This window comes from Calonectris borealis, chromosome 2, assembly GCF_964195595.1.
Source record: "Calonectris borealis chromosome 2, bCalBor7.hap1.2, whole genome shotgun sequence".
Classification (NCBI taxonomy): Eukaryota; Metazoa; Chordata; class Aves; order Procellariiformes; family Procellariidae; genus Calonectris; species Calonectris borealis.
In genome coordinates, this window is record NC_134313.1 from 18,479,511 (window position 1) to 18,504,633 (window position 25,123).

Below are 25,123 nucleotides of genomic sequence, written 5' to 3' on the forward strand. Positions count from 1 at the left end.
TATGAGTACCAACAGAAATTTTGAAAACCAATAATCAAACCTAATAACTTATGAAAAAAAACCCTGAATTAGGGTATTGTCTAAAGAAAATAAGAAAAGAGAGAACAAAGAACTTGGAGCATCTGAAAGTCAGAGAGCTGGGAATATAAGGGAAACAAGAGAGCTGAGAGGAAAAAGTTACTCCAAAAATCTGCACAGACATGATACCAAGTTGATGGGAGTAGCCCTTGCATTGGAAAAATATATGAAGTGTACAGCTGTCTGACTGCTCACCTTCCTAGTTAAGGTAGCTAACATTACTTTGTTTTTATACATAAAGGAGGAATCCTATCCTTGTATAGAGAGAATTACATACACTCCAATAACTTGGGTAGAATTTTTCTAAGCTGAAATGTAGAACATCTTTAAAGAGGGTACTGTAGTTTAAGGAATTTCAATACTTAACAGGTGCAATTCCATGAGAAAGCTACAAGTTGTCCTCTGCCTGTACCAACATTAACAGTAATAGCTGTTTCTCCTCAATAAAGTTGAAAGATTCTGCTGTACTTATCTTTTCACAAAACTAGAAAATTTTTCTAAATTTACTTGGAATTTCTTGGGCAGAGTATAAAACTCTTAACTAGATCTTTTCTTCTCCAAAATTTTTTTCTTCCTGCTTTGCAAAACAATAATTTTTGATTGCCATAATTATTTTTCTAAAAGGTTGATGCTAAGTACTAACTGAGAGGTGATATCTCAGATATCTAACCCAATTTATGTTAATAAAAATGGTTTTTTTTCCCTAAAAGAAAAATGTGGAAAGCTCATTCAAAATATGCTCTATTTTTTTAACCTTATTAAGTCCTTTGATGTCCTCTTTTTTCCTTCTTTTTCTGTTTCTCCTTATCTTTGACTGTCAGTATAATGTGACATTGTTAGGTGAAAATATCACACCTGCAGCATTTTGTGTCTGATTTCATTTCAATAAAAATTCCATTCTTCTAATATAAAGTACTGAGACAAGCAGTGGAGAGCTGTTCAAATAGGTAGATAGGTAGGTAGAGAAAGGGCTCATCCCTTGTAGTCAAGAGGGTGTATGTCTGCTTTTCTACATTTCTTTGTCTTCAAATTTCCATCTCAAAAATTCACAGGAAATATAAATGATACAACTTTGAAAAAAAACAAACCAAAAAACTCTCCAAAAGACTTACCCAAAGCATAATTCTGTCCAGCACTTAAGAAAGTAGCAGAGATTGTAAAAATTTCCAGAGAAAGAATTTTCTGAAATATGTATTTTATTTATTTATTTTCAGATTAGAATTATATATTGGTACTCTAATGTTTTGCAGTCTTATAAAAATGAACTGCATTCTGTTCACTCTTCAATGACTCTTAGGTAAAATTCATAGTTACTTGATACTAGTGAGAAGAAAAAGCATTATGTTGGCATTAAGCTCTTGAGTTCAACATATTAATAAAGCAAGAGAATTACTTGTATACAATTAGTATTTCTGTTCAGTTTGTTTAGTCTGTGCATAACTTGCACAGTATTGAATAAATTCTACCAGTTGAATGCCATTTAATCTATTGTGGCCTACATCTCAAGATTTTATTTCAGGTAACTCAATATCTTTTCACAAATTGTAGGTTTTTCTTCTGAAGAGTAATAGTCAATTGTGCCTTTGTAGCTAATCATCCCTTTCCGTTTCAGATGGCAGAGCTTTGCCCGATATAAGGAGGGCAGGAAGAGTTACAATTTGGAGGCACTAAATGAATAGGTCTTGCTGCAGTGTTCTTGTGTGTCCTATAAACCAAAACAAATGCCCAGAAATCTCAAGAGAAATGTGGGAATTAGTGACGGAATTAATTCAGATTTGCTCCTAAGAGAAGTTACCCTAGAAAAATAATATTCTACCAAAAGAATCTTCCTTTTCTATCGTATTCTACTAATACAAACTTGATATTTTTTGTGTTCTTTTTCTAATAAGTACTACCTAACAGCAGAGTTTTTAGGGGTAAATTCTCTGTAATTTTTTTCTTACATTATAAACTTTTAAGACAGAATGCTAGCAAATCAGCTCTTTCTTTTCCCACTGTGACCAGCCTTTAAACAAAAGTGCTTTTGGTGTGTTAAATGTGCTCTGAATCCAACTACTGAATTTGTTCTGTTGGGGGATTTGCAGTTTCTAAATTCTGAAAAAAGTTTTGATATGAGATTTCTACAAAGATGTTCATCTCAGTCATGATAGCATTGGAAAATATATAGAAAAAAAAATTTTCAGTGTTTCTGGGAAATATATGGCTACCAGTGAACTCACAGGCACCTTAGCGGTGAATTTCTCTCTAAACTTGCACTTTTGGTATCTGAACACTTTATTGGTCTGATTGTAAGTTGCCATCTTCTTGATGGTGATTAGTCAGGCAGTGAACCAAGTTTATAGTAGCTTTGACTAATTGTATAGTAGTCACAGGAGGTGCTGTTAGCTCTGCTTCTTACATAACGCATTGCCAGTAAAGAAGTGCTAGTAAAATATTTAACAATATTTTAAAAATATAACAGTTAAATTTCTACAATTAGACTTCAAGTGTAATATTTTATTAAAAATTTCCATGCCTTGTTAAATACTACATTAAAAGTGTCTATGTTCATGACATCTTTTTTATGCATTTATTAGAATGGGACAGAACTTCATTGTCATATGTTTAGTTCAGTGGTCTCCAAACTTTTTTGATCAAGCACCTATACCAGTGAAAAATTTCTGAGCACACCTCCTCAGTATATGTTTATTTATTTATAAGTTATGTACATGTACCATGGAAGTTCTAATACTTTCTTCCTCCACCACAGTGGAATATCTTGCACAGCCCCTGAGGTGCACGCACCCCACTTTGGAGACCACTGGTTTAGTTCACGTTTTGAAACTTTCCTTCAGGGCCACAAAAATGTCTTTCTAAGAGACCTGTGTCTATCTTGAAGTGCATTCTGGATCTTTAGAGAGTGTCCTTCATCTAAAGTGATACTATTCCAGATCATCAGCCTTATTTAGCTTCAGATTCTTGTACACTTGAGCATAGTGGAAAAAATAAGAAAAAGAAAAAAAAAAAGACAAATAGCTTTGTTCGTTATCCTGAATTGGATCATTAAAAGAAACCCTTTCCTCTTTAATTATCACTGTGAACCGTGTTCTGGGCAGGCAGTGACACAGAGATGACTTTTGCTGAAACCTAATGTGCTAAAACTGTTAGCTAAGAGATTTTCTCAGGACTCTGAGGGCACCAACAGCCCTTCCTGGTGCTGCCCAGCTCCACCTAAGCAAACAAAAAAATGAAAGACCTTCTTAATCTGAAAATTTCAGTGAAATTTTTTTTGGCAATATTGGGATCTGTTTCTTGTTCCATATGCTCTTAATAAACTACTTAGATTTATTTTTTTGAATTCTATACTGTATTCTTATTATTCTGAAATGTCATTGCTATACAGTGTGAGCAATAGCAATGACAAAATTTACTGTGAGACATGCTATCTGAATAAACTCATGTAGTATCCAGAAACCATTTCTGAATAGCAGCAGCTTTCAGATGTAAACAGATTAATTTTTTTTTAAAGAATTTTCCTTTTTCTTTGCAACTTAAAGGAGATAAAACTAAACTTTTAAAATATCTCCTTTTACTCTTTTGAAGTAAGGTATAGCCAAAATACACTCATTACTTTGCTAATAGTGAGCTTCTAGTTTTCACAACCTAGTTAAATCTAAAAAAGCTCAAGTTTTTATCAAAATTTTACTATTATCTGCTAATTATTTTCACAATGAACACATATTTGCAGGTAGGAGTTATCAGGAATAGAAAGACTTTTTTTGGAAATTTTTAAAGGCTAAATTTTGCAAATGTTAGTGACTAGAAAAGTTCAGTAAACCAAGTGGTTCACTGAAAAAAAAAAAAAGTTTTAAGATCACTTTTCTTTCTTTATTTGAATCTTTAAGGAAAAATTGAAAAAGTTTTGACTACTCGCTAGCTGGTAAGACTTTAATGCATTAAGTGGTATGCTAAATTTGCACTTTTCTGCAATTAATATACAAATCCGTTCTCTGCATCTATGCATATATATACACACATATATATGGGTTTTTTTTATATTCTGTATATAAGAACTGTGATGAAAATGCCTTTATATTGATTCAGTGAAAAATATTCTGTTACTACCTGAGTTCATTATTTTATCTTTTTCCAATTGCTTAATTGGTTTTCTCTTCTTGCTATTTAGACTCTTCTCGGTGAGTGGCCTTGCTAATAGCTTTCTGAAAATCCAATTAAATTCTTACTTTATCTTTTAACTTAGAAAATTTTCCATGAAACTCTAACAAGCTGAACTTTCTTGCTTTACACACACAGCTGAACCTTTTGCACACACTCAGACAGTGATTATATTTTTTTAAATAGACTGCATATCTTTAATCAGCTTCCCCATACTGAAGGTATCCCTTGTTTATCTTTGTTCTCAGGATAATGCATTGCTTCTTATGCTTTCACAGTTTTGGTGGTGATGGTAGATTTTTTGATGGAGGTTTGTACATATTTATACAACAAAAAAATCTCTGTTTATTTGAGTGTTATCTGTACTACCTCCAGTATTAAGGTTTGCAAGAAGAAAATTATCTTCTTTAATATTTTCTCTCTATTGAGTTTTATATGTGATCATAGTTAATTGTTTTTGCTAAAGTTTATTCTCCTTTAGAGTTTATATGACATACTTCCATATGCATAATTGTTATCCATGATTTCTCAATGTAGGCTTGTGTTAACTTTGTGGTTTTCACATTTTCTCTGGCAGTGAGAAAGCACACGTATGCATTGGTAGGATAAGTTTCTATCTTTCAGAAAGTCTTTTGTAATTACAAGGGAAATTGAGAAGTAGACACCTCAGAAAGTTAGACGTTTTAAGTGTGTGAGACAAGGATATATATTTTACAAAGGAAAAATCTTTACTGACACCAGAGACTTTTTAATTTAAAAAATGATACTTGATTTTAAACTGATACATCAGATTTTTGTCTCCTATGGATCTGTGAAGCTCCATTAACTACCATGGTTCTCTATTTATTTTAAATAAATTAAATATAGAGAGAGAGGTTAAATTTCAGCTATTCAAAATATATTATATAGGTCAGAAAAGAAATCATACTCCATAAGGAATATTTCTCCCTTCCCACTTTTGATCATATTAGTTTTCAGATACTCACCAGTTATGACTACAGAGTTGCTATCCTACACATTTTTGTGCAAACTTCATAATTGCATCTCTGTATGTATCATTTTTGCTTAGCTAAATTATTTGCCATACTGATCATTTTTTTTTTCTTTCTTCATATTCATCTCAAATATAAAATTCATGTGAATCTCTGAAGTTAATAAGAAAACTCATCATAATTTCTGAATAGCAGATTGGAGTATTGAAATGGCAAAAGGTTTCCACCAATTTACTGATTTCTGTCTCCCACCAAGAGCTGATTCCATACCTAGAGGACAGTGAAGTCTTATGAGTTGTTTTTGTCTGTTACATGTAAAATGAATTGATGATCTTTTTTCTGTGTTTACAAATGTGTCTGAAATCAGATCTGGTACCATAAGAAAATTTAAATTTTCTCTTCAAATAAAGCTAGTGACTTAGAAATATAAAAACCATATTAACTCTAAATAGTAGATCATACATATTGGTGTGTTGTAATTTGCTTCTAGAGAGGTGTAGTGAAATCCCTATTTTATGAAAAATATTAAGGGTCAAATTTTGTCGGTCTCATGTTTGTATTTTACTGAACTGTTACTACTGTCATTGTGTAAGCGTCGCGGTTTAACCTGGCAGGCAGCCAAATACCACGCAGCCGCTCACTCACTCCCCCCACCCCCAGCGGGACGGGGAGAGAATCGGAAGGGTAAGAGTGAGAAAAAACTTGTGGGTTGAGATAAAGACAGTTTAATAGAACAGGGAAAGAAAAGGAAAATAATAATGATAATGATAAAATATACAAAATTAGTGATGCACAATGCAATTGCTCACCACCCGCGCTGACCGATAACCAAGTAGCGATCGGTACTTCCTGGATCACGCCTACCCTTCATATACTGAGCATGACGTCACATGGTATGGAATACCCCATTAGCCAGCTGGGCTGGCTGTCCTGATTATGTTCCCTCCCATCTTGTGTACCTAGCTCAGTCAGTAGGCACGGGAGCTGTCCTTGGACTAGGAGGGCACTTAGCAACAACTGAAAACATCAGTGTGTTATCAACATTCTCCTCGTACTAAATCCAAAACACAGCACTAGGAAGAAATTTAACCCTATCCCAGCCGAAACCAGGACAGTATCTACCCCTTATTCCATACCATTTACGTCGTGCTTAGGTCTCACATCTTTTTTAATACATTTCAATTAACCACCACTATCTTTCTTTATATATACACACATATATATATATGCACGCACAGATATCATTCCCTCGGTCTATGGACTATCCCTCTAAAATGTCCACTGAGTTCATTTAGTCCATGACTTTGGGCTCCATTTGTTATAACAGTCTTTCAGGGCCGAAGAGATGGTGTGCGGTGTTGGGCCGTTGCATCCTGAAGCCAGTTCTCATTTCGGTACTGCTGCGCTCGTCCAGTTCTATCATCGTTGCACTTTGCTCGATTTCATTGGAGTTAGTTCATTCTTCACTAATCTGGGTGATTTTCACTGCTATACCACTGCTATATCATAGAAATAATGACATACAATATCATGTAACAGTTGACATCAAAATTCAGTTCATTGGCTATTTTCACCCAAAATCAAATCCCCTTGAGGTACACACCGGACCTCCCCATCCTTTCGCATCACCCACCAAGTGTACCCAGGTCCTTGAGCAAAAGCAATCCCACGGATGGGTTTTCCCTTGCCAGAGGCAGGAGTAACCCAGACTGTCTTCCCCAGCATATTTCTCATATGCACGACAGGGACTTTATCTCCATCTACAGTACGTAAGAGTCTTGATTGGGCAGGGCCAGCTCGATTGGCAGATCCCCTGGTATTGACTAACCAGGTGGCCTTTGCTAAATGTGTGTCCCAATGTTTGAATGTCCCACCACCCATTGCTCTCAGCGTAGTTTTTGGCAGTCCATTGTATCGTTCGATTTTCCCAGAGGCTGGTGCATGGTAGGGGATGTGATAGACCCACTCAATGCCATGCTCTTTGGCCCAGGTGTCTATGAGGGCGTTTCGGAAGTGAGTCCCGTTGTCTGACTCAATTCTTTCTGGGGTGCCATGTCGCCACAGGACTTGCTTTTCAAGGCCCAGGATGGTGTTCCGGGCAGTGGCATGGGGCACAGGGTATGTTTCTAGCCAGCCGGTGGTTGCTTCCACCATGGTGAGCACATAGCGCTTGCCGTGCCGGGTTTGTGGGAGTGTGATATAATCAATCTGCCAGGCCTCCCCATATTTATATTTCAACCATCGTCCCCCATACCAAAGAGGCTTTACTCGCTTGGCTTGTTTGATTGCAGCGCATGTTTCACACTCATGGATAACCTGTGCAATAGCGTCCATGGTCAAGTCCACCCCTCGATCATGAGCCCATCTATATGTTGCATCTCTTCCTTGATGGCCTGACGCGTCATGGGCCCACCGAGCTATAAATAGTTCACCCTTATGTTGCCAGTCCAAATCCACCTGAGCCACTTCAATCTTTGCAGCCTGGTCCACCTGCTCGTTATTTTGATGTTCCTCAGTAGCCCGACTCTTGGGTACGTGAGCATCTACGTGACGTACTTTTACAGTCAGGTTCTCTACCCGGGCAGCAATATCTTGCCACAACGCGGCAGCCCAGATGGGTTTACCTCTGCGCTGCCAGTTGTTCTGCTTCCATTGCTGCAACCACCCCCACAGGGCATTTGCCACCATCCATGAGTCAGTATAGAGATAAAGTACTGGCCATTTTTCTCGTTCAGCAATGTCCAAGGCCAGCTGGATGGCTTTCACCTCTGCAAACTGGCTCGATTCACCTTCTCCTTCAGCAGTTTCTGCAACTTGGCGTATAGGACTCCATACAGCAGCTTTCCATCTCCGATGTTTTCCCACAAGGCGACAGGACCCATCAGTGAACAGGGCATATTGCTTCTCGTTTTCTGGTAGTTTATTATACAGTGGGGTTTCTTCAGCACGTATCACCTCCTCCTCTGTGGATATGTCAAAATCTTTGCCTTCTGGCCAGTTCGTGATCACCTCCAAGATTCCTGGGCGACTGGGGTTTCCTATTCGGGCCCGTTGTGTGATCAGTGCGACCCACTTACTCCACGTAGCATCGGTTACATGATGTGTAGAGGGAACGCTCCCTTTGAACATCCAGCCCAGCACTGGCAGTCGGGGTGCCAGGAGGAGCTGTGCTTCAGTACCAACCACTTCCGCCACATGGGTCGCGTGCACTGGACGTCATCTGGATCTTTGGGTGTTAGGGGGTCATCCAGGTCACTATAAACCACCTCCAGCACGCCTAGTTCTCTCAGGTACTGGACACCTCTCTCCATAGTGGTCCATTTGCCTAGGCGATATATAACATCTTCCTTGAAGGGATACCTTTCCTTTACGCCTGACAGCGGTCGCCTCCAGAGGCTGAGGACCTGTGTCCCTTTTCCAATTGCTTTGTCAATACCTGCTTCCCTAGCAAGGGATCCCAGTTGTTTGGCCTCCTTCCCCTCTAATTCCAGGCTACTGGCCCCATTATCCCAGCATCGGAGCAGCCAGGTAACAATATGCTCGCCTGGACGACGGCCGAAATCTTTCCGCATATCTCGCAACTCATTCAGGGATAAGGATCGGGTGGTTTCCGTCTCGTTTATGAGTTCTTCCTCTTCCTCCTCCCCTCCTCGTGATGTCCCTGGTTCAGCTGTAGTACCCGTCGCGAGGGTTTGGGTAGCTGCAGTTGCGGGGGTTGGGGTAACAACCCTGCCTGTTGCGGGGGTTGGGGTAACTGTAGTGACTGTTGCCGGGGTCTGAGTAGCCATAGTGGTTGTTGTGGGGGTTGAAGTAGCCACAGTGCCTGTCGCAGGGGTTTGAGTAGCCACAGTGGTTGCCGTGCGGGTTGAAGGAGCTACAGTGCCTGTCGTGGGGGTTTGAGTAGTCACTGTATCTGTTGCTGGGGTTGATCTCTGGACAGTATTCCTGAAGAGTTGTTTAACTCTAAACAAGGGCTGAACCACATTCAGAAGACATAGCAATATGAACATGCTCGTTTGAACATCCCAAGGATATTCAAAATTCTCAGGGAATATTGTAGACGTCTTCATGAAGAGGATAGAAGAAAAAGGAGTTTCTGAAGATATGGAGGGGAAGGTGAACAAGTGGGAGAAAGTGTCCCATCCTGTCTCCCCCCTAAATTCATCCTCTGAGGTGAAGACGTAAAAAGTGTAATTATTAATAGTTTCCAAAAGATAGCTCCTGAAGAACAGGAATGATGGCAGTGCTGAGTACAGGCTCGTGACCAATAATTTTATCATAACATAAAGCCAGGTCACACAGTATAGCAAAGCAATGACCTTAATCCATTTCCCAGAGATGACCAACTCCACATAAAAACTGATAATCAGCAGTATAGACAGCCAGTAAGGTGCTATATACCACAACTGCAAGAACAGATCCAAAAACTCTGAGAGCAAATAAATCAACATTGTGAACATCGAGTACTAAATTGATATAATGAATGCTTATAACAAATTTGTTTTAACCCGTTCGGGTCAGATGTGTCGTTATCTCAACCCTTCGAGCCCCACGTTGGGCGCCAAAAAGGACTGTCGCGGTTTAACCTGGCAGGCAGCCAAATACCACGCAGCCGCTCACTCACTCCCCCCACCCCCAGCGGGACGGGGAGAGAATCGGAAGGGTAAGAGTGAGAAAAAACTCGTGGGTTGAGATAAAGACAGTTTAATAGAACAGGGAAAGAAAAGGAAAATAATAATGATAATGATAAAATATACAAAATTAGTGATGCACAATGCAATTGCTCACCACCCGCGCTGACCGATAACCAAGTAGCGATCGGTACTTCCTGGATCACGCCTACCCTTCATATACTGAGCATGACGTCACATGGTATGGAATACCCCATTAGCCAGCTGGGCTGGCTGTCCTGATTATGTTCCCTCCCATCTTGTGTACCTAGCTCAGTCAGTAGGCACGGGAGCTGTCCTTGGACTAGGAGGGCACTTAGCAACAACTGAAAACATCAGTGTGTTATCAACATTCTCCTCGTACTAAATCCAAAACACAGCACTAGGAAGAAATTTAACCCTACCCCAGCCGAAACCAGGACAGTAAGTAAAGTTATTGAGTGGGTTCAATACACATCTGTGACCATAAGTTGTTAGTATAAATTTAATGTTTGTTTTTGAAGATACTAGACATCTGTGTCTCTATGCTTATGTATTTCCAAATACTGCACAAAATATTCAGAAGCACAATCAGAACTAATCTTCAAACACATGAATTATCTGCATAGGAATAGTAATCTAAGTCATCCTTTAGATCAGTTCCAAAAAAGAAAGCAAATTCTTGCTGAATAATAATGAACCATACACGCAAAGGAGATGTGCTTTACATCCCAACTCTGCCCCAAAGGATGGACTCACATGTTCAGATGGAGCAGCAGATTGTGTCTAAAACACTCACTGTTTTCCCCCTCCTGACTTTCTTCCCACACTCAGATATGAGCTGCAAGAGTCATACAATTTCTTATTAAAAACATAGATGAAAAACTGTGCTTGGCATTAGTCTCACTCATGACCTCAATGGCTTCAGTTACTGATCATAAATGAGGAGACTTCCTCTCATCTCCCGCCTCTCTCCTTGTTTTCAGGCTTCTGGTAATGGCTTTGAACAGACTCTTCACCAGAGTATTGCTTCTCTGAGGGGTAAAAATGGTGCAGGTTGGGTGGAAATAGTGACATTCTTTCTAGAGGCTAATGGGAGGGAAGGAGCAAGTCTTCATCCAGCAGCAGCTGAATCCTCCTGTGTTCAGTATTGATCAAATAAGCACGCTTTGTGAAAGTGCAATACAACTGTATGGTAATTTCACATATATTAGTGTGATTTTTTTTATTCAATTAAGCAAGATGGTCTGTTAGAATACAGAGGAAACAATTTTTTAACTCTGCAGTTTATTTGTGGTGTCGTAATAATCGCTGGAGAAATAGGATAAACTCATGTTTAGTTGAGGTTGCTTGTCAGTTCTACAGCTTCATACAGGGAAAGTTAACCAATAGTGCATTCAGCAAAGATCTAAATATCAAGGAACCAACAATAAAACTTTAATTGGCTTCAGCAGACTATGAATTTAGTGCCTTAAAAATGTAATTCTCAAGCAGAAAGGACACAGTTTATGTCCTTTGAGTTATTTGTGATATGAGATCCAACCTACAGTAAATAAGGATATCAGTTTGTTTTATTTAAGATATGCTACTGTAAATAACCATACAGACTTTGATTTGTAAATAATGCCCTTTGTAGTCTTCAAAAATAGATAACACTATTTTGTGTAAGTCTAACTTTTACAAGTTTCCGTTAAAGTTTTCAGTGCCTCAGCCATTGGTTCAATGGGTTGGACAGTGGTTACAAGAGAAAAAATGTTGACATGCCATACAACAATACATATACACAAAAAAATGCACAGTGATAAAAGTGATCTTTGTGTTTTACTATATAAACTCTTGTCTTTCAAGACATTAGCGAAGGTAATGACATAAATTACTTCCTGAAGTGTTCTTTTAAAAATAGAGCAGTTTCTTTTACTGTAGTTACTCTTTTTACTCCAAATACATTAATTTTTTTTTTTTAAATTTATAAGCTTGGACACAAGAGAAAGTCTATTTTACTTTGTCAGAGTAACTAAACATGAATATTCTATTATCTTGTATGAGGTGGTTCTATTTTTGGTCAATGGTATTTTAATCCTTCACATCTTGATTAATATAAGTTACAGCTTGGTTTATGAATCTGCTATGTGTATTTTGTATGTGAACTGAAAGGTAAGCTTTCTTTTTGCAGTCAAGACTTGCGGATCCAATCTTCAGGGACCTGGAGGCACTTTCACATCACCCAATTTTCCATTCCAATATGACAGCAATGCTCAATGTGTGTGGGTCATCACAGCTATCAATACTAATAAGGTAAGTTTAAAATTCTGGCTTTGCTTTTAAAAAAAAAAAAAAAACAAAAGCATACATATACGTAGACCATGACATTTTTCACTAATATGATTTACCTCTACAGTCCAGCTGCTGTACTTGGTGCATTGCAGACATTTCTAAGAAATGGCTGATATTAGATGGGTATGGACAGATGTTAAAACCTGTTGTTTCCCCTAAGAGAGTTTTGCCTTTTGTATGCCAAGTAGATGTCATCATGTTTTTATGTGCTTCTCTAAATGAATTCCCAGAAGCAACCACCCAATGGTATGAAGCAATGTCATGGGTCCACTAGTATTGTATTATAATCAGTAGAGTTGTTTTGTGTGTAAGACTGTTTATATCATTTTGGCCTTTATATCATGGTCTCACATAGTCTATGTGAGAAATCACTGAAGTTCATGAATTCATTTTCACTTCATGAAGGACTGTTCTAAAGTTGTGTAATCTACTTCATTGTCTGAACCACTGTATTAAAATCCTATATACTTTATACCTACACTTTAAACCAAAAGTACTAAGAGTTCTGATAATGCCAGATGAGTCAAAGAAAAGCAATAAAGTTAAGTTATGACACCAGTTGCCTTTAAATTCAAGAGCTAGGCACCGGGCAGCAATGGCTATATTCTGTTTTCAGGTGTATCATTTTAACTGAACTGAGTGTAATGGACTTGTTTAGATGTAATAAAACAAAAATTAGATGTACAGCTCAGGAATGTTTTATAAAGTACTATCAACATCTGTGTTTGCTGCTACAGGGATATATTCTACCTCCTAATTTCTGTCTTATATTGCCATCTGCATCACACTCCATTAATTGATCAAAGAAGCCTAGAAAGCCTACCCCTTTACACCTGAGTTTATTACCAGGAAGCCAGAGAACTCAGTGAAAACCTGATTACATTTCAGAAGCCATTTAGCTACATTGGTGCATTTCTCTCTCTAATCTTACAAAGTCCTGTGTGGAAGCCATCCTCATGTTCCACTTTGGAAGAAGAAAAAAGGATATTTAATCAAGTGATTAGAATATTCATAATGAAGACGGTAGATGTGTTTGCGGGGGAAGGGACGGTTGGTTGATTGTTTTACCCTTGTTCCAAGGACTGCTAATCCGATTCATCCGATTTATAGATCATCAGAAATGTGTCAAGAGTCCTTTAAAGATGATACAGTCTCTGTCCCACAGATGGACACAAAGTTCAAAAGTAATAGTTAAGATCCATTTCTCTGGCCCAAAGAAGCTTCATATTTTTATTTCTTTAATCAAAAACTGTTAGAGAGCAAGAGGAAATCTGCGCACATCTAGAGTTTCTAAGAGAAAGTTCTGTCAAATGTGGCAGTGGATAGAATTTAATTTCATATTGTTTGAGGACATTAAACGTAGCTCTTACACTTTGAGCAAGTGCTTTAAATGGCTCGAAAACCACCACTGAGCTGCTGTATAGAATGAATGTAAGACATTTTTGGCCATATGTCATGGTTTAACCTGGCAGGCAGCCAAATACCACGCAGCAGCTCACTCACTCCCCCCACCTCCCCCAGTGGGACGGGGAGAGAATCGGAAGGGTAAGAGTAAGAAAAACTCATTGGTTGAGATAAAGACAGTTTAATAGAACAGAAAAGGGAAATAATAAATAATGATAGAATATACAAAATGAGTGATGCACAATGCAATTGCTCACCACCCGCGCTGACCGATAACCAAGTAGCGATCGGCACTTCCTGGATCACGCCTACCCTTCATATACTGAGCATGACGTCACATGGTATGGAATACCCCATTAGCCAGCTGGGCTGGCTGTCCTGATTATGTTCCCTCCCATCTCGTGTACCTAGCTCAGTCAGTAGGCACGGGAGCTGTCCTTGGACTAGGAGGGCACTTAGCAACAACTGAAAACATCAGTGTGTTATCAACATTCTCCTCATACTAAATCCAAAACACAGCACTAGGAAGAAATTTAACCCTATCCCAGCCGAAACCAGGACACCATATTTTGCATAAAACGGTTTCCTTTCTGTCATGGTTTAACCTGCAGGCAGCCAAACACCACGCAGCTGCTTGCTCACTCCCTCCTCCCGCAGTGGGATGGGGGCAAGAATCGGGAGGAAAAAAACCAAAACAAACCTAAAAATTTGTGGATTGAGATAAAGACAGTTTAATGGAACAGGAAAAGAAATAATAATAATAATAATAATAATAATAATAATAATAATAATAATAATAATAATGGAATACACAAAGTGAATGATGCACAATGCAATTGCTCACCACCTGCTCACCGATAACTAAGTAGCAATCGCTCCTTCCTGGAACACACCTACCATTCATATACTGAGCATGACGTCGCATGGTATGGAATACTCTGTTGGCCAGCTGGGCCAGCTTTCCTGGCTATGCTCCCTCCCAGCACTTCATAGAGCATGTAAGCTGAATGTCTTTGACTAGCAGGGTGCTTAGCAACAACTGAAAACATCAGTGTGCTATCAACATTCTTCTCATACTACATCCAAAACACAGCACTAGGGAGAAATTTAACTCTGTTCCAGCCGAAACCAGGACACTTTCTTAAATGCAGCAAGGGCATGTCTACATAAAAAAGCCAAATAAGATTTTATACATTCTACCAATGGTAGAAGCAAAACTTTAAGCTCACAAACTGGTATGTACCTACTGGCAAATCACAGGTGACTGCAGGGTTAAGATATTAATGACTTGAAGAGTGTTAAGGATTGCACTCAGGCAGAGGTATTTGTGTCTTAATGCTGCCTTCTTCCTCTCTCCCCGCCATTGCTCAACATGGAGATGTAGTGTTATCTTCAAAACCTCAGAACTTTGTTTCGAACAAAAGTATTTTTCACTGGAGCATTCAAAAACATTATTCCTCACTATTATTTTTCTTACAAATTTCCAGTTTCTACTTTTAAGGAACTTTGAATGTAAAGCTGAGTGCACAAAATTAAGAAGTGAACAAATGCTTTGTCTCTGGTTGTCAGTGTGGTTCACAATTACAGAATGTTTGAGGTTGGAACAGATCTCTCGAGATCATCTAGCTGAACTCCCCTGCTCAAGCAGGGCCACCTAGAGGCAGTTGCCCAGACAGGGTCTTTGAACATCTCCAAGGATGATGACTCCACAACCTCTCTGGGCAACCAGTGCTAGTGGTTAATCACCCTCACAGTGAAAAACTGTTTCCTGATGTTCAGACAGAATCTTCCAGTAGCTGCATATCTCTCTTGTACTGGGGAGGTGCAGTTGTTAGGCTTGTTTTCCTTTCTCTTAAAACACTTAGGAGATGAAGTTATTTATTCCATGTGTATAAATTCCTGTTCTAATGAAAACAAAATAAAGCCCCTCTTTAATCAGAGGTCATGCCTGCAATAGTTCAAATAAAAGGTTTTTAAAAAGTTATTTTATATTGGATTTTTTTCTGAAACTATAAATACTACAAAATAGCATATTAGCATAGCGTGAAAACTGTTCCAGGCCCTGATTGATAAAAATATATAAGCATACACCCAGTTTTAATATTCAGGGCTGAACCAGAATTCTGAGGTTGAACCTCTGCTGGTTCAGTAAAATATTTCAGTGCACGCATGACTCAGTTTGATTTGATTAGTACTTACATATTGTGTTTACATGGTAACGTTTTGGTAGCAGGAGGCTGCAGGGGTGACTTCTGTGAGACCTGATCAGGAGGTGCCCCCGTGTTGGACAGAGCCAGTTCTAGCTGGCTCTAAAACAGACCCACTACAGGACACAGCTAAGCAAATCAGGCAAGCTGGTGGCACCTCTGTGATAACATATTTAAGAAAGGATAAAAAATGCTGTGCAACAGCAGCTGAAGGAGAGGACTAAGAAAATGTGAGAGAAACAACCCCGCAGACCCAAGGTCAGAGAAGAAGGAGGGGGAGGAGGTGCTCCAGGCTCCAGAGCAGAGATTCCCCGCAGCGTGTGGTGAAGACCATGGTGAGGCAGACTGTCTCCCTGCAGCCCATGGAGGTTAACGGTGGAGCAGATATCCACCTGCAGCCCATGGAGGACCCCACGCTGGAGCAGGTGGATGTGCTCTGAAGGAAGCTGTGACCCTGTGAAGAGCCCGTGCTGGAGCAGGTTTCTGGCAGGAATTGTGGCCCATGGAAGGAACCCCACATGGGAGCAGGTTTGCTGGCAGGACCTGTGACCCCATGGGGGGCCTGCGCTGGAGCAGTCTACTCCTGAAGGACTGCACCCCATGGAAAGGACCCATGCTGGAGCAGTTCTTGAAGAACTGCAGCCTGTGGGAGGGACCCATGTTGGAGAAGGTTGTGACGAGCTATCTCCCGTTGGAGGGACCTGACACTGGAGCAGGGAAAGAGCATAAGGAGGAAGGAGCGGCAGGGACGAAGCGTGACAAACTGACTGCAACCCCTATTCCTTGTCCCCCTGCACCACTTGGGAGAGAGGACGAGGCAGGAGAGTCAGGAACAAAGAAGTGAAGTTAAGCTGGAAAGAAGAGGGGATGGCGAGAAGGTGGTTTTAGTTTTGTTCTTATTTCTCATTTTCCTACTCTATTTTTAATTGGCAATAAATTAAATTAATCTTCCCTAGGTCGAGTCTGTTTTGCCCATGATGGTAACTAGTGAGCAATCTCCTTTTCCTTATCTCAACCCACAAGCTTTTTCATCCCATTTTCTCCTCCTGTCCTGCTAAGGGGGAGTGATAGAGTGGCTTGGTGGGCACCTGGCAACCAGACAAAGTTAAATGACCACAACTTACATATTTCACTGTCTCTTCATATATTTAAATAATGTGAAAGTGTTGAGAATATAGTAAAAGAGTGAAAACAATAGTTGAGAATAGGTTACTTGTTTAAAAGTAAGTATGAACTTTTAAATAAGGCCATAATCAAGAATACCTGTTAGTGGATGGTAGATCAGAGAATTACATTAGTAATAATAATGCAAAGAAGAAATGCTAGATTAAGCAAGATATTTTATTTCAAAACATAAATGTTGGAAACTGTTCCTTCACTTCTGTGGTGTACCACTGAAATGACTAGACTCTGAGATGTCTTAGATTCATTGTGGGCAGAAGGAGTCGTGCAAGGAATTATCCTGTTTATTATAGATATGTTTATAATAGCTTCAGCATTACCCAGAAAATACTGATCTTTGCATGTTATTGGTTGGACATAATTATACCTCTTTGATGCTGCAATGAAATGCAGACTCACAGATAATTATGGGGTTCCTAAAATAGTGGGTAGATAAAAGGTTTACAATGTTATCTGAAACAACATTCAGATATGTTTATAGTTTTCAGTATAAATAGAAAAGGTGTCTAGCACTGATTAGAAGAACCTAAACTTGTTGAGGTTAAAAGAAAATGAGATAATTTCACAAGTTAAATCAACTTCTTTTTAGCATATATTGAGGAGTCTGCATGTTTAAAGTTTTTGCTTACCTAATCAGTGGTTTAATGTGTTCAGTTTTGATTCATGCTAACATTGCCTTATTGTTCTGAACACAATAGTGCTTGCCTTGCATGACTGCTAAAAGGCATAACTTTTGATGTTTGCTTTGAAGTCAAAAACGTCATTGAAGTATAATGAAGATTAGCCATTAAGAGTTATTTATAATGACTACAATAAATAATGTCATGGTGTTCATTATAAGATGATAATATTTACAAAGTTTTATACCACAGCCATGAGAACCATGAGGACTTATTGATCTGCTATTTCAGAGCTTCCTCTGTTGCATCATTTGCAACAAAATAGCTCAGAAATTGAGAATCTTCTAAGGGAGAAAGCACTAGATGAAAGACCATGAAAGGAACTTTAACTCTGGTGTAAATGGACATTCCTCCCATGTCGACATGCCTATTCCAGGATTGAATCTGGCTAATTTTCTTTGCTGACTGGTTTCAGAAATAAGTTTGATATCAGTACAATATAGATGAAAGAAATATTGTCCCAGGCAATCATCTGCCTCCTTAGCTTTGTACTGCATTACAGTTGGTCTCTTGCCTCATACAGTTAACCAGACATGCTGTTCATCCCCCAAGTCTTGTTGGTAGTGGCGTAGAACCATGACTAAATACCTCACACATGGCCAGAGAAGACAGTGAGTTTACTATTGAAAAGTAGAGAAATTAAATAAAAACCAGTTGTGAAAGGAAGATCATGTGGATAGGAGTCAATAATAAAACTCATTGATGAATGCGCCCCAAAACATCTGATATCAGTGAGAGCCGCATATTTTTATTGTTCTTGTGCATGTTTTTTGTATGCTTATTCTTATCAGGATCCTATTCTGCGGAGTTGATTTATTCAAGAGAAAATAATTAAGATTACCATTAGAAAGAAATCTATGATGTGCTAAGCTCTGAATAGTGATCCAGTGGAAAAAGAAATATGGGCAACTTGAACATAACTTTGTAATAGTGAAATACCTATGGTTGCCTGTACAGTATCATACCCAGTTAAAAATGCTTGCATTGTTTTGTAAAAGAAAAGTCTTCTGAACTTTTTCAACTGCTGCTTATTGAAAGGCATGCTCTTACATTCTGCTTAAATTTGAAATATTTCAGGACAGTTGAACAACAACAATAGGAAATTTACAATCAATTTATAAAAAGTTAACTTTGTGAGAATGTTTTACCCAAATATTTTAAAAAAAACCCTAAATACTGAAGTAATACTGACATTTATTTTACTGTGGTTGTGCAAAATCAAAGAGCAGCCTAACCTAATCAAAGAGTTAGCCTAACCTGAAGAGTACATTGCTGGCTCATGTTCAACTTGCTGTCAATGAGGAGCCCCACTGCCTTTTCTGCAAAGCTCCTTTCCAGCCAGTTGGCCCTGAGTGTGTATTGGTGCATGGGGTTGTTCCTCCGCAGAAGCAAAAACTTCCATTTCCTTTTGTAGAACTTTGTGAGGTTCCTCTCAGCCCATTTCTCCAACCTGTCCAGGTCCCTCTGAATGGCACAACCCTCTGATATATCAGCCACTTCTCTCGGTTCTGTATAATCTTAAAATGTGCTGAGGATGCACTCAGTACTATCATCAAGGTCGTTAATGAGAATGTGGGACAGGATTGGACCCAGTATCGACCCCTGGGGTACATCAAGAATGACGGGCCTCCAGCTGGGTTTCTTACCTCATTGAACATTCATCTATCCATACTTCATCAGTTTGCCTATAAGAATGTTATGGAAGACAGTGTTGAAAACCTTACTGAAGTTCAAGATCATTGTCCACTGCTTTCCACTCATCCACCAAGCTAGTCATCTCATTGTAGAAGGCTGTCAGGTTGATCAGACATGATTTCCCCTTCATAAATACATGCTTTCTACTTTCAGGCATCCTTCTGTCCTTAATATGTTTGGAAATGGTGTCCAGGAGGATTTGTTCTTTCCCACAAATTAAGGTGAGGCTTACTGGCCTATAGTTCCCCAGATACTCTTTCTTGCCCTTCCTGAAGATAGGAATGAAGTTTTCATTCTTCCAGTCCTCAGGAATCACTTCCTGATCACCATGACCATTCAAAGATGATTGAGAGTGGCCTCACAATAACATCAGCCAGCTCCCTCAACACCCATGTGTACAACCCTTCAGGCCCCATGGATTTGTGTATATCAAATTTGTTTAAATGTTCCCTAATCTGATCCTCCTCCAGTAAGAATAAGTCTTCTTTGCTCCAGACTTTCCCTATGATCTCAGGGGCCTGGGATTCCTGAAGGCAAGTCTTATCAGTGAGGACAGAAGTGAAGAAGGTGTTCAGTGTATTGGTCTTTTCCGTGTCCTTTGTCACCATGCAACCTGCCCCATTCAGTGGACAGCCCCTGTTTTCTGTCATCTACCTTTTGCTGTCGACACAGCTGTAGAAGCCCTTCTTATTCCATTCATGTCCCTTGCCAGACTTAACGCCAGATGGCCTTTTCTAGGAAAATCCCTGCATGCTCAAAGAAGTGTCTTTATACTTCTGGGTGTCCTGACCCTGATTCCATCTCTCTTACCATTCCATTTTATGTTTGAGTTTAGTCAGGAGCTCCTTGTTCATTCACGCAGGCTTACTAGTACCTTTGCTTGTTTTTCTGTTCATTGAGATGAACCATTATTGAGCTTGGAGGTGGCAATTCCTGAATATCAACCAGGTCTCTGGACTGTTCTTCTATCCAGAACCATTTGTGTGGGATTCTTCAGAACAGAACCCTGATAAAAGTCTGTTCTCCTGTCAGGGTTGTGTTCCTGCCTTTTGCCTTGCCTCCCTCTTTTCAGGATCCTGAACTCCACCAAGCCATGGTCACTGCAGCCCAGGCTGCCCCAACCTTTACATTTACAACCAGCTCTTCCTTGTTTGTAAGCATGAGGTCCAGCAGAGCATGTCCCCTTGTCAGCTCTTGATCACCTGTGTCAGGAAGTTGTCATCAATACACTCCCTAAACCTCCCTGATGGCTTGTGCACTGCTTTGTTGCCCTCCTAGGAGATATTGGGGTAGTTAAAATTCCCTGTGAGGGTCAGTACCTGCACATGTGAGTCTTCTCCAACAGTATATATCCCCTATACTCAGCACTGGTGAGGCCGCACCTTGAATACTGTGTTCAGTTTTGGGCCCCTCACTACAAGAAGGACATGGAGGTGCTGGAGCGTGTCCAGAGAAGGGCAACGAAGCTGGTGAAAGGCCTGGAGCACAAGTCTTATGAGGAGCGGCTGAGGGAACTGGGGTTGTTTAGTCTGGAGAAGAGGAGGCTGAGGGGAGACCTCATCACGCTCTACAACTACCTGAAACGAGGTTGTAGTGAGGTGGGTGTTGGTCTCTTCTGCCAGGTAACTAGCGATAGGACGAGAGGAAATGGCCTGAAGTAGCACCAAGGGAGGTTTAGATTGGACATTAGGAGAAATTTCTTTACTGAAAGAGTGGTCAGGCCTTGGAACAGGCTGCCCAGGGAAGTGGTTGAGTCACCATCCCTGGAAGTATTTAAAAGACATGTAGATGAGGCGCTTAGGGACATGGTTTAGTGGGCATGGTGGTGTTGGGTTGACAGTTGGACTCGATGATCTTAGAGGTCTTTTCCAACATTAATGATTCTATGATTCTATATGATGAAGGAAATTCATGGACAGTTTTTACACTTCTAGATTGTCTTAACATGTTTTCAACCCATTTTTTTTATATGCATCAAGCAAGTGATTTTTGCCACTGTTTTATCCATGGCTACTCTGGAATCAAGTAAAGCTTTTTTGATCAAAAATAGCAAAACTATAGTTCCAGGATCCGCCTACAAGATTCAAGAAAATCATACCTCTGTGGTATGATTAAGGTGCAACAGAATTTAAAGTTCTTTGCTTTGGCCTGAATTGTGATTCTCATATTATTAACCCCTTGGGTCCATAGGAAACATTATTGTGAATAACTGCACAGAAATGAGAATAAGGATTTCTCAGTTTGAACTCCACTTCATTACATCTCTCTGTCATGGATGAGTGATTCAGATCGCTTAAAGAATCACTGTCAAAGTTATTAGCAAAAAGTGGTTTTAATAGGAATTTATGAAAGTGCGACTTAAAGTTCAATAACAAGGTTCACTCTATCACTTACTACATGGATGAAACATACAAAGCAAAAATCGAGTTAGAATTGAGCTAGAATGATTTATACAGAGGCCGAAGATGCAAAAGGGTAAGGGAGACCCTCCCGTTGAGTCACGAGGTTCAGAGAAGACCCTCTTGCTTTCTAAACTCCTAATGGAACTTAGGTGCGGCTAGGTCCAGTCTTAGTCCCAGACTTGCTCAGTGGTTTGTGCCTAAGGGATTATGAGTCTAGTAGCAGTCTAAGGTTCATTCACGGTTTTAAGGTGGATCACAAAATTTTAGCAGCACTTAATCATTGACTAATTTAACATTTACAAAGTGAGTCACAACATAATCACAACAGTGACTTAATTACAGATTTGACATGGCAGTATTTGTACTATACTTGCTATTGGGTACCGAAATCAATTAACACACGCATGCACACAGACACAAAGATATATAAATGTACAAAGGTGTACCTGTTAAAAATTCCCCTCGAGTTCAGTGAAATATCCACTTCAAATGTCTTGGCATTTCTCAGTGGGTGAGGTTGAGCCTCAAGGAGTGACGGGTTTAAGCCCAGGTCCCGTCATCAGCTTTCAATGACAGTCCTCTGGACTTCGCAAACGTGAGAGTTCGAGAGCTCTGAGAGGCGTTCCACTCAGAGGGAGATGCTGGTTGCAGCCCGCTGCGGTCCAGGAGAGCTCAAAGGGCCTCACTTAGGACCGCTGTTTATAGGGTTGCAAGATGATTGGCTTTAGTCATCCGTAAACTTCCATCCTGGCCACAATCCGAGTTGGTGATTACTGAAATTCTCAAAATTCCAGTAATACTGGTACCGTTCCACTCGAGCTACGATCCAGGTAAGGAATGTTCCAAGGCTGTCAGGGGATGACGAATTATTTCCACTCTCGTTCCCCACCTTGGCCAGGCAGCGGGAGTTCCTGATATGGTCAGTGCCGCTCCCCACCTTAGCCATGCAAGAGTTCCTGCTATGGGACACATAACCGCTGAACTCATTACACAAAGGCCAAGGCCTAATGGGAATTCCTGAGATCGTAGAGCGGCCAAGGGGAGGGGTGAAATGCACCACCATACTCTCACGTTTAGTAAAGGAAATGATACTTGAATATCGCATGGGATGTTGTGCAAACTCATCAGTTAGGTTTTGGACAATGCTATGAATTGTTGATAATTTATTCTGACATTAGGTAATGGGATCTTGTAATTCTATGTTTCATTTTGAACATACTAAAAAATCTTTGTATTTTCATTGCTTAATTCCCTTCCCCTCCCCAGAAGTAGTACATTTTTTCTACTGCTTTTCCCCTAAAAATTTAAAACTTGTTTTCCTTTCATTGTTTTTGTATCAGATCAGATGCTTGAGCAATATTTCTTACCAATAAACAGCTGGAAATATTGTTTATAACTTTTTATGGTATCACATTTGGTTTATTCTGTCTCAGATATGAACTGTATGCACAGAAAGCAGGTTGCAGCCTGAATTTTACAGTTACTTGCATCTTGCTCCAAACCAGTCTTTTTTTCAGGCCCAATTATGACCTTCGTGGGACTAGTAAAAATGAGTTGGTTTATCTATAGACTAACAGACTTTCTTAAAAGGAGATAGCAGTTTGCAACCTCTGGGGTGGAAAAGAAAAGCCCAGAGCAGAAGACTTATTTTATTTAGAGATTTGTGTAGGAAAACCATGGGTAGAGGAAGCTAATGATTTTTGATGGGTTTAACCAAAACTGAGATTTTTTTTTATATATATATTTAAAGAAACAGAAGAAAAGTTTTTTTCACACTGGAATACTGATTCAATTAATATCAACTAGATAGAAAATAGAGAAAAGCATTTTCTGTGAAAGCTGCTTCAACACAAACCATGATAAATTTATCTACTTGTTTTTAAAAAAAAGAAAGTATCTTTAAATTTCCAGCACTAAATACCTACAATGTCTCATTTTACCAGAATAAACACTGGGTCGATTGATTTAGCATTTTTTGCTAAAGCTGGCAACCATCACAATTTGATGTTCTAAAACATTAAATGTCATTTCTTGAACTTAAAGAAGTATCATCATGAAAACATTTTCATATTGTTATAAACATTGCAAGATTTTCTGTATTGTGTTGTCTGAATGACAAAACCTCATTTTGTATGTTTTATTGCTTCCATAACTCAAATACCTACTTGTAGTGACACAAATTCTGCAGCTGTTCCTTGACCTTTTTCAGAAAATCTTTGTTGTTAATTTTAAAACACAGAATGAATGATACACGTGATAAAATTCCAGACAGTGAGGGAAAGAAAGCTGTTATCTGCTATTAATATGTATATCACAGAAAAAACAAGAAATAAAATATAAGACATATGTAGATTTGTTGATTATAAATCTGCAAATTACCTCTTTGACAGGTGGAGTGAAATCTTATGGCAATTCTTCATCATAAGCATTCTTAAATTATGATGCTTCAAATGCCCTAGTTATTTTGCCAATATAAGAATGGTGAATTTAATTCTTTCATTCTTAGCTAATTCCTAAAAAAATATAAATTTTCTGTATCATATGCAATAATATTAGTTTACTGTATCTCTCTGCTTTAGCTTAACAAAACAAATTGGCCTCATTGTTAATGAAGTAAGACGACTGCTTCCAGCACTGTACCAAGGCACAATTATTTTTTTTTGTATCTTCACCTGCTTCCTTTTCATTTGTTACAAGGTGAAGTTTGAAAGTTGCATAATTTCTTCAGCTTCACTTAACATAAAGGGCTGTTGTTTGTTAGACAGTGAATGCCCTGGTTTGTTAGGGGTTTTTGCCATATATACTATTCACAGAGCTAAACCATACCTGTTAGGCAGTAATTGCTAGATAATTATTAACATAGCGTAAACACGCTAAAACCAGTTTAGGCCAAGAGAAAGCCAAATAGTGCTAAGATGCTCAATGTCAGGTCACTACAAATCCTGTGGGTTTTTTACTAGTAATGGCAAAAATATTTGCTGGGCTACATTAAAACCTAGTTTATGTTGTTTGCTTAAATAACATGTGGGATAAGAAGATTGCAATTGTGACTCTTGAGTTTGCCCTTCAAAAGGACGGGCTACGAAATGATCAGTTTAAATTTACCAACAGGCTAACATATCAGCAATTTTAGATTCTAGCTATAACCTGAACTTCAGTTATTAACTCCACATTTGATTAAAACTTTAGATAGGATTAAAGGCCAAATCTGAGTTTTAGTTCTGTTTGACTTTCTATAAGTTCCTAAAATTGGTCTAAGTTATGTCTCCCATACACTTTGAATGCAAACGTATTTTTTTATTTGTACTTAGGATAAATACGCACACCCAAGCTAGAACTTTGAAA

The 25,123-nt window shown here is 39.2% G+C and overlaps 1 protein-coding gene across 3 annotated transcripts in view; it reads left to right on the forward strand.

Moving 5' to 3' along the window:
* CSMD3 (CUB and Sushi multiple domains 3) overlaps window positions 1-25,123 on the forward strand; it is a 796,263-nt gene that overhangs the window by 353,243 nt on the left and 417,897 nt on the right. For all 3 annotated transcript variants that reach the window (XM_075141259.1, XM_075141260.1, XM_075141261.1), the window contains one exon: window positions 12,048-12,169. In XM_075141259.1, coding sequence (XP_074997360.1) covers window positions 12,048-12,169 — 122 coding nt within the window. The remainder of the gene's footprint in view (window positions 1-12,047; window positions 12,170-25,123) is intronic.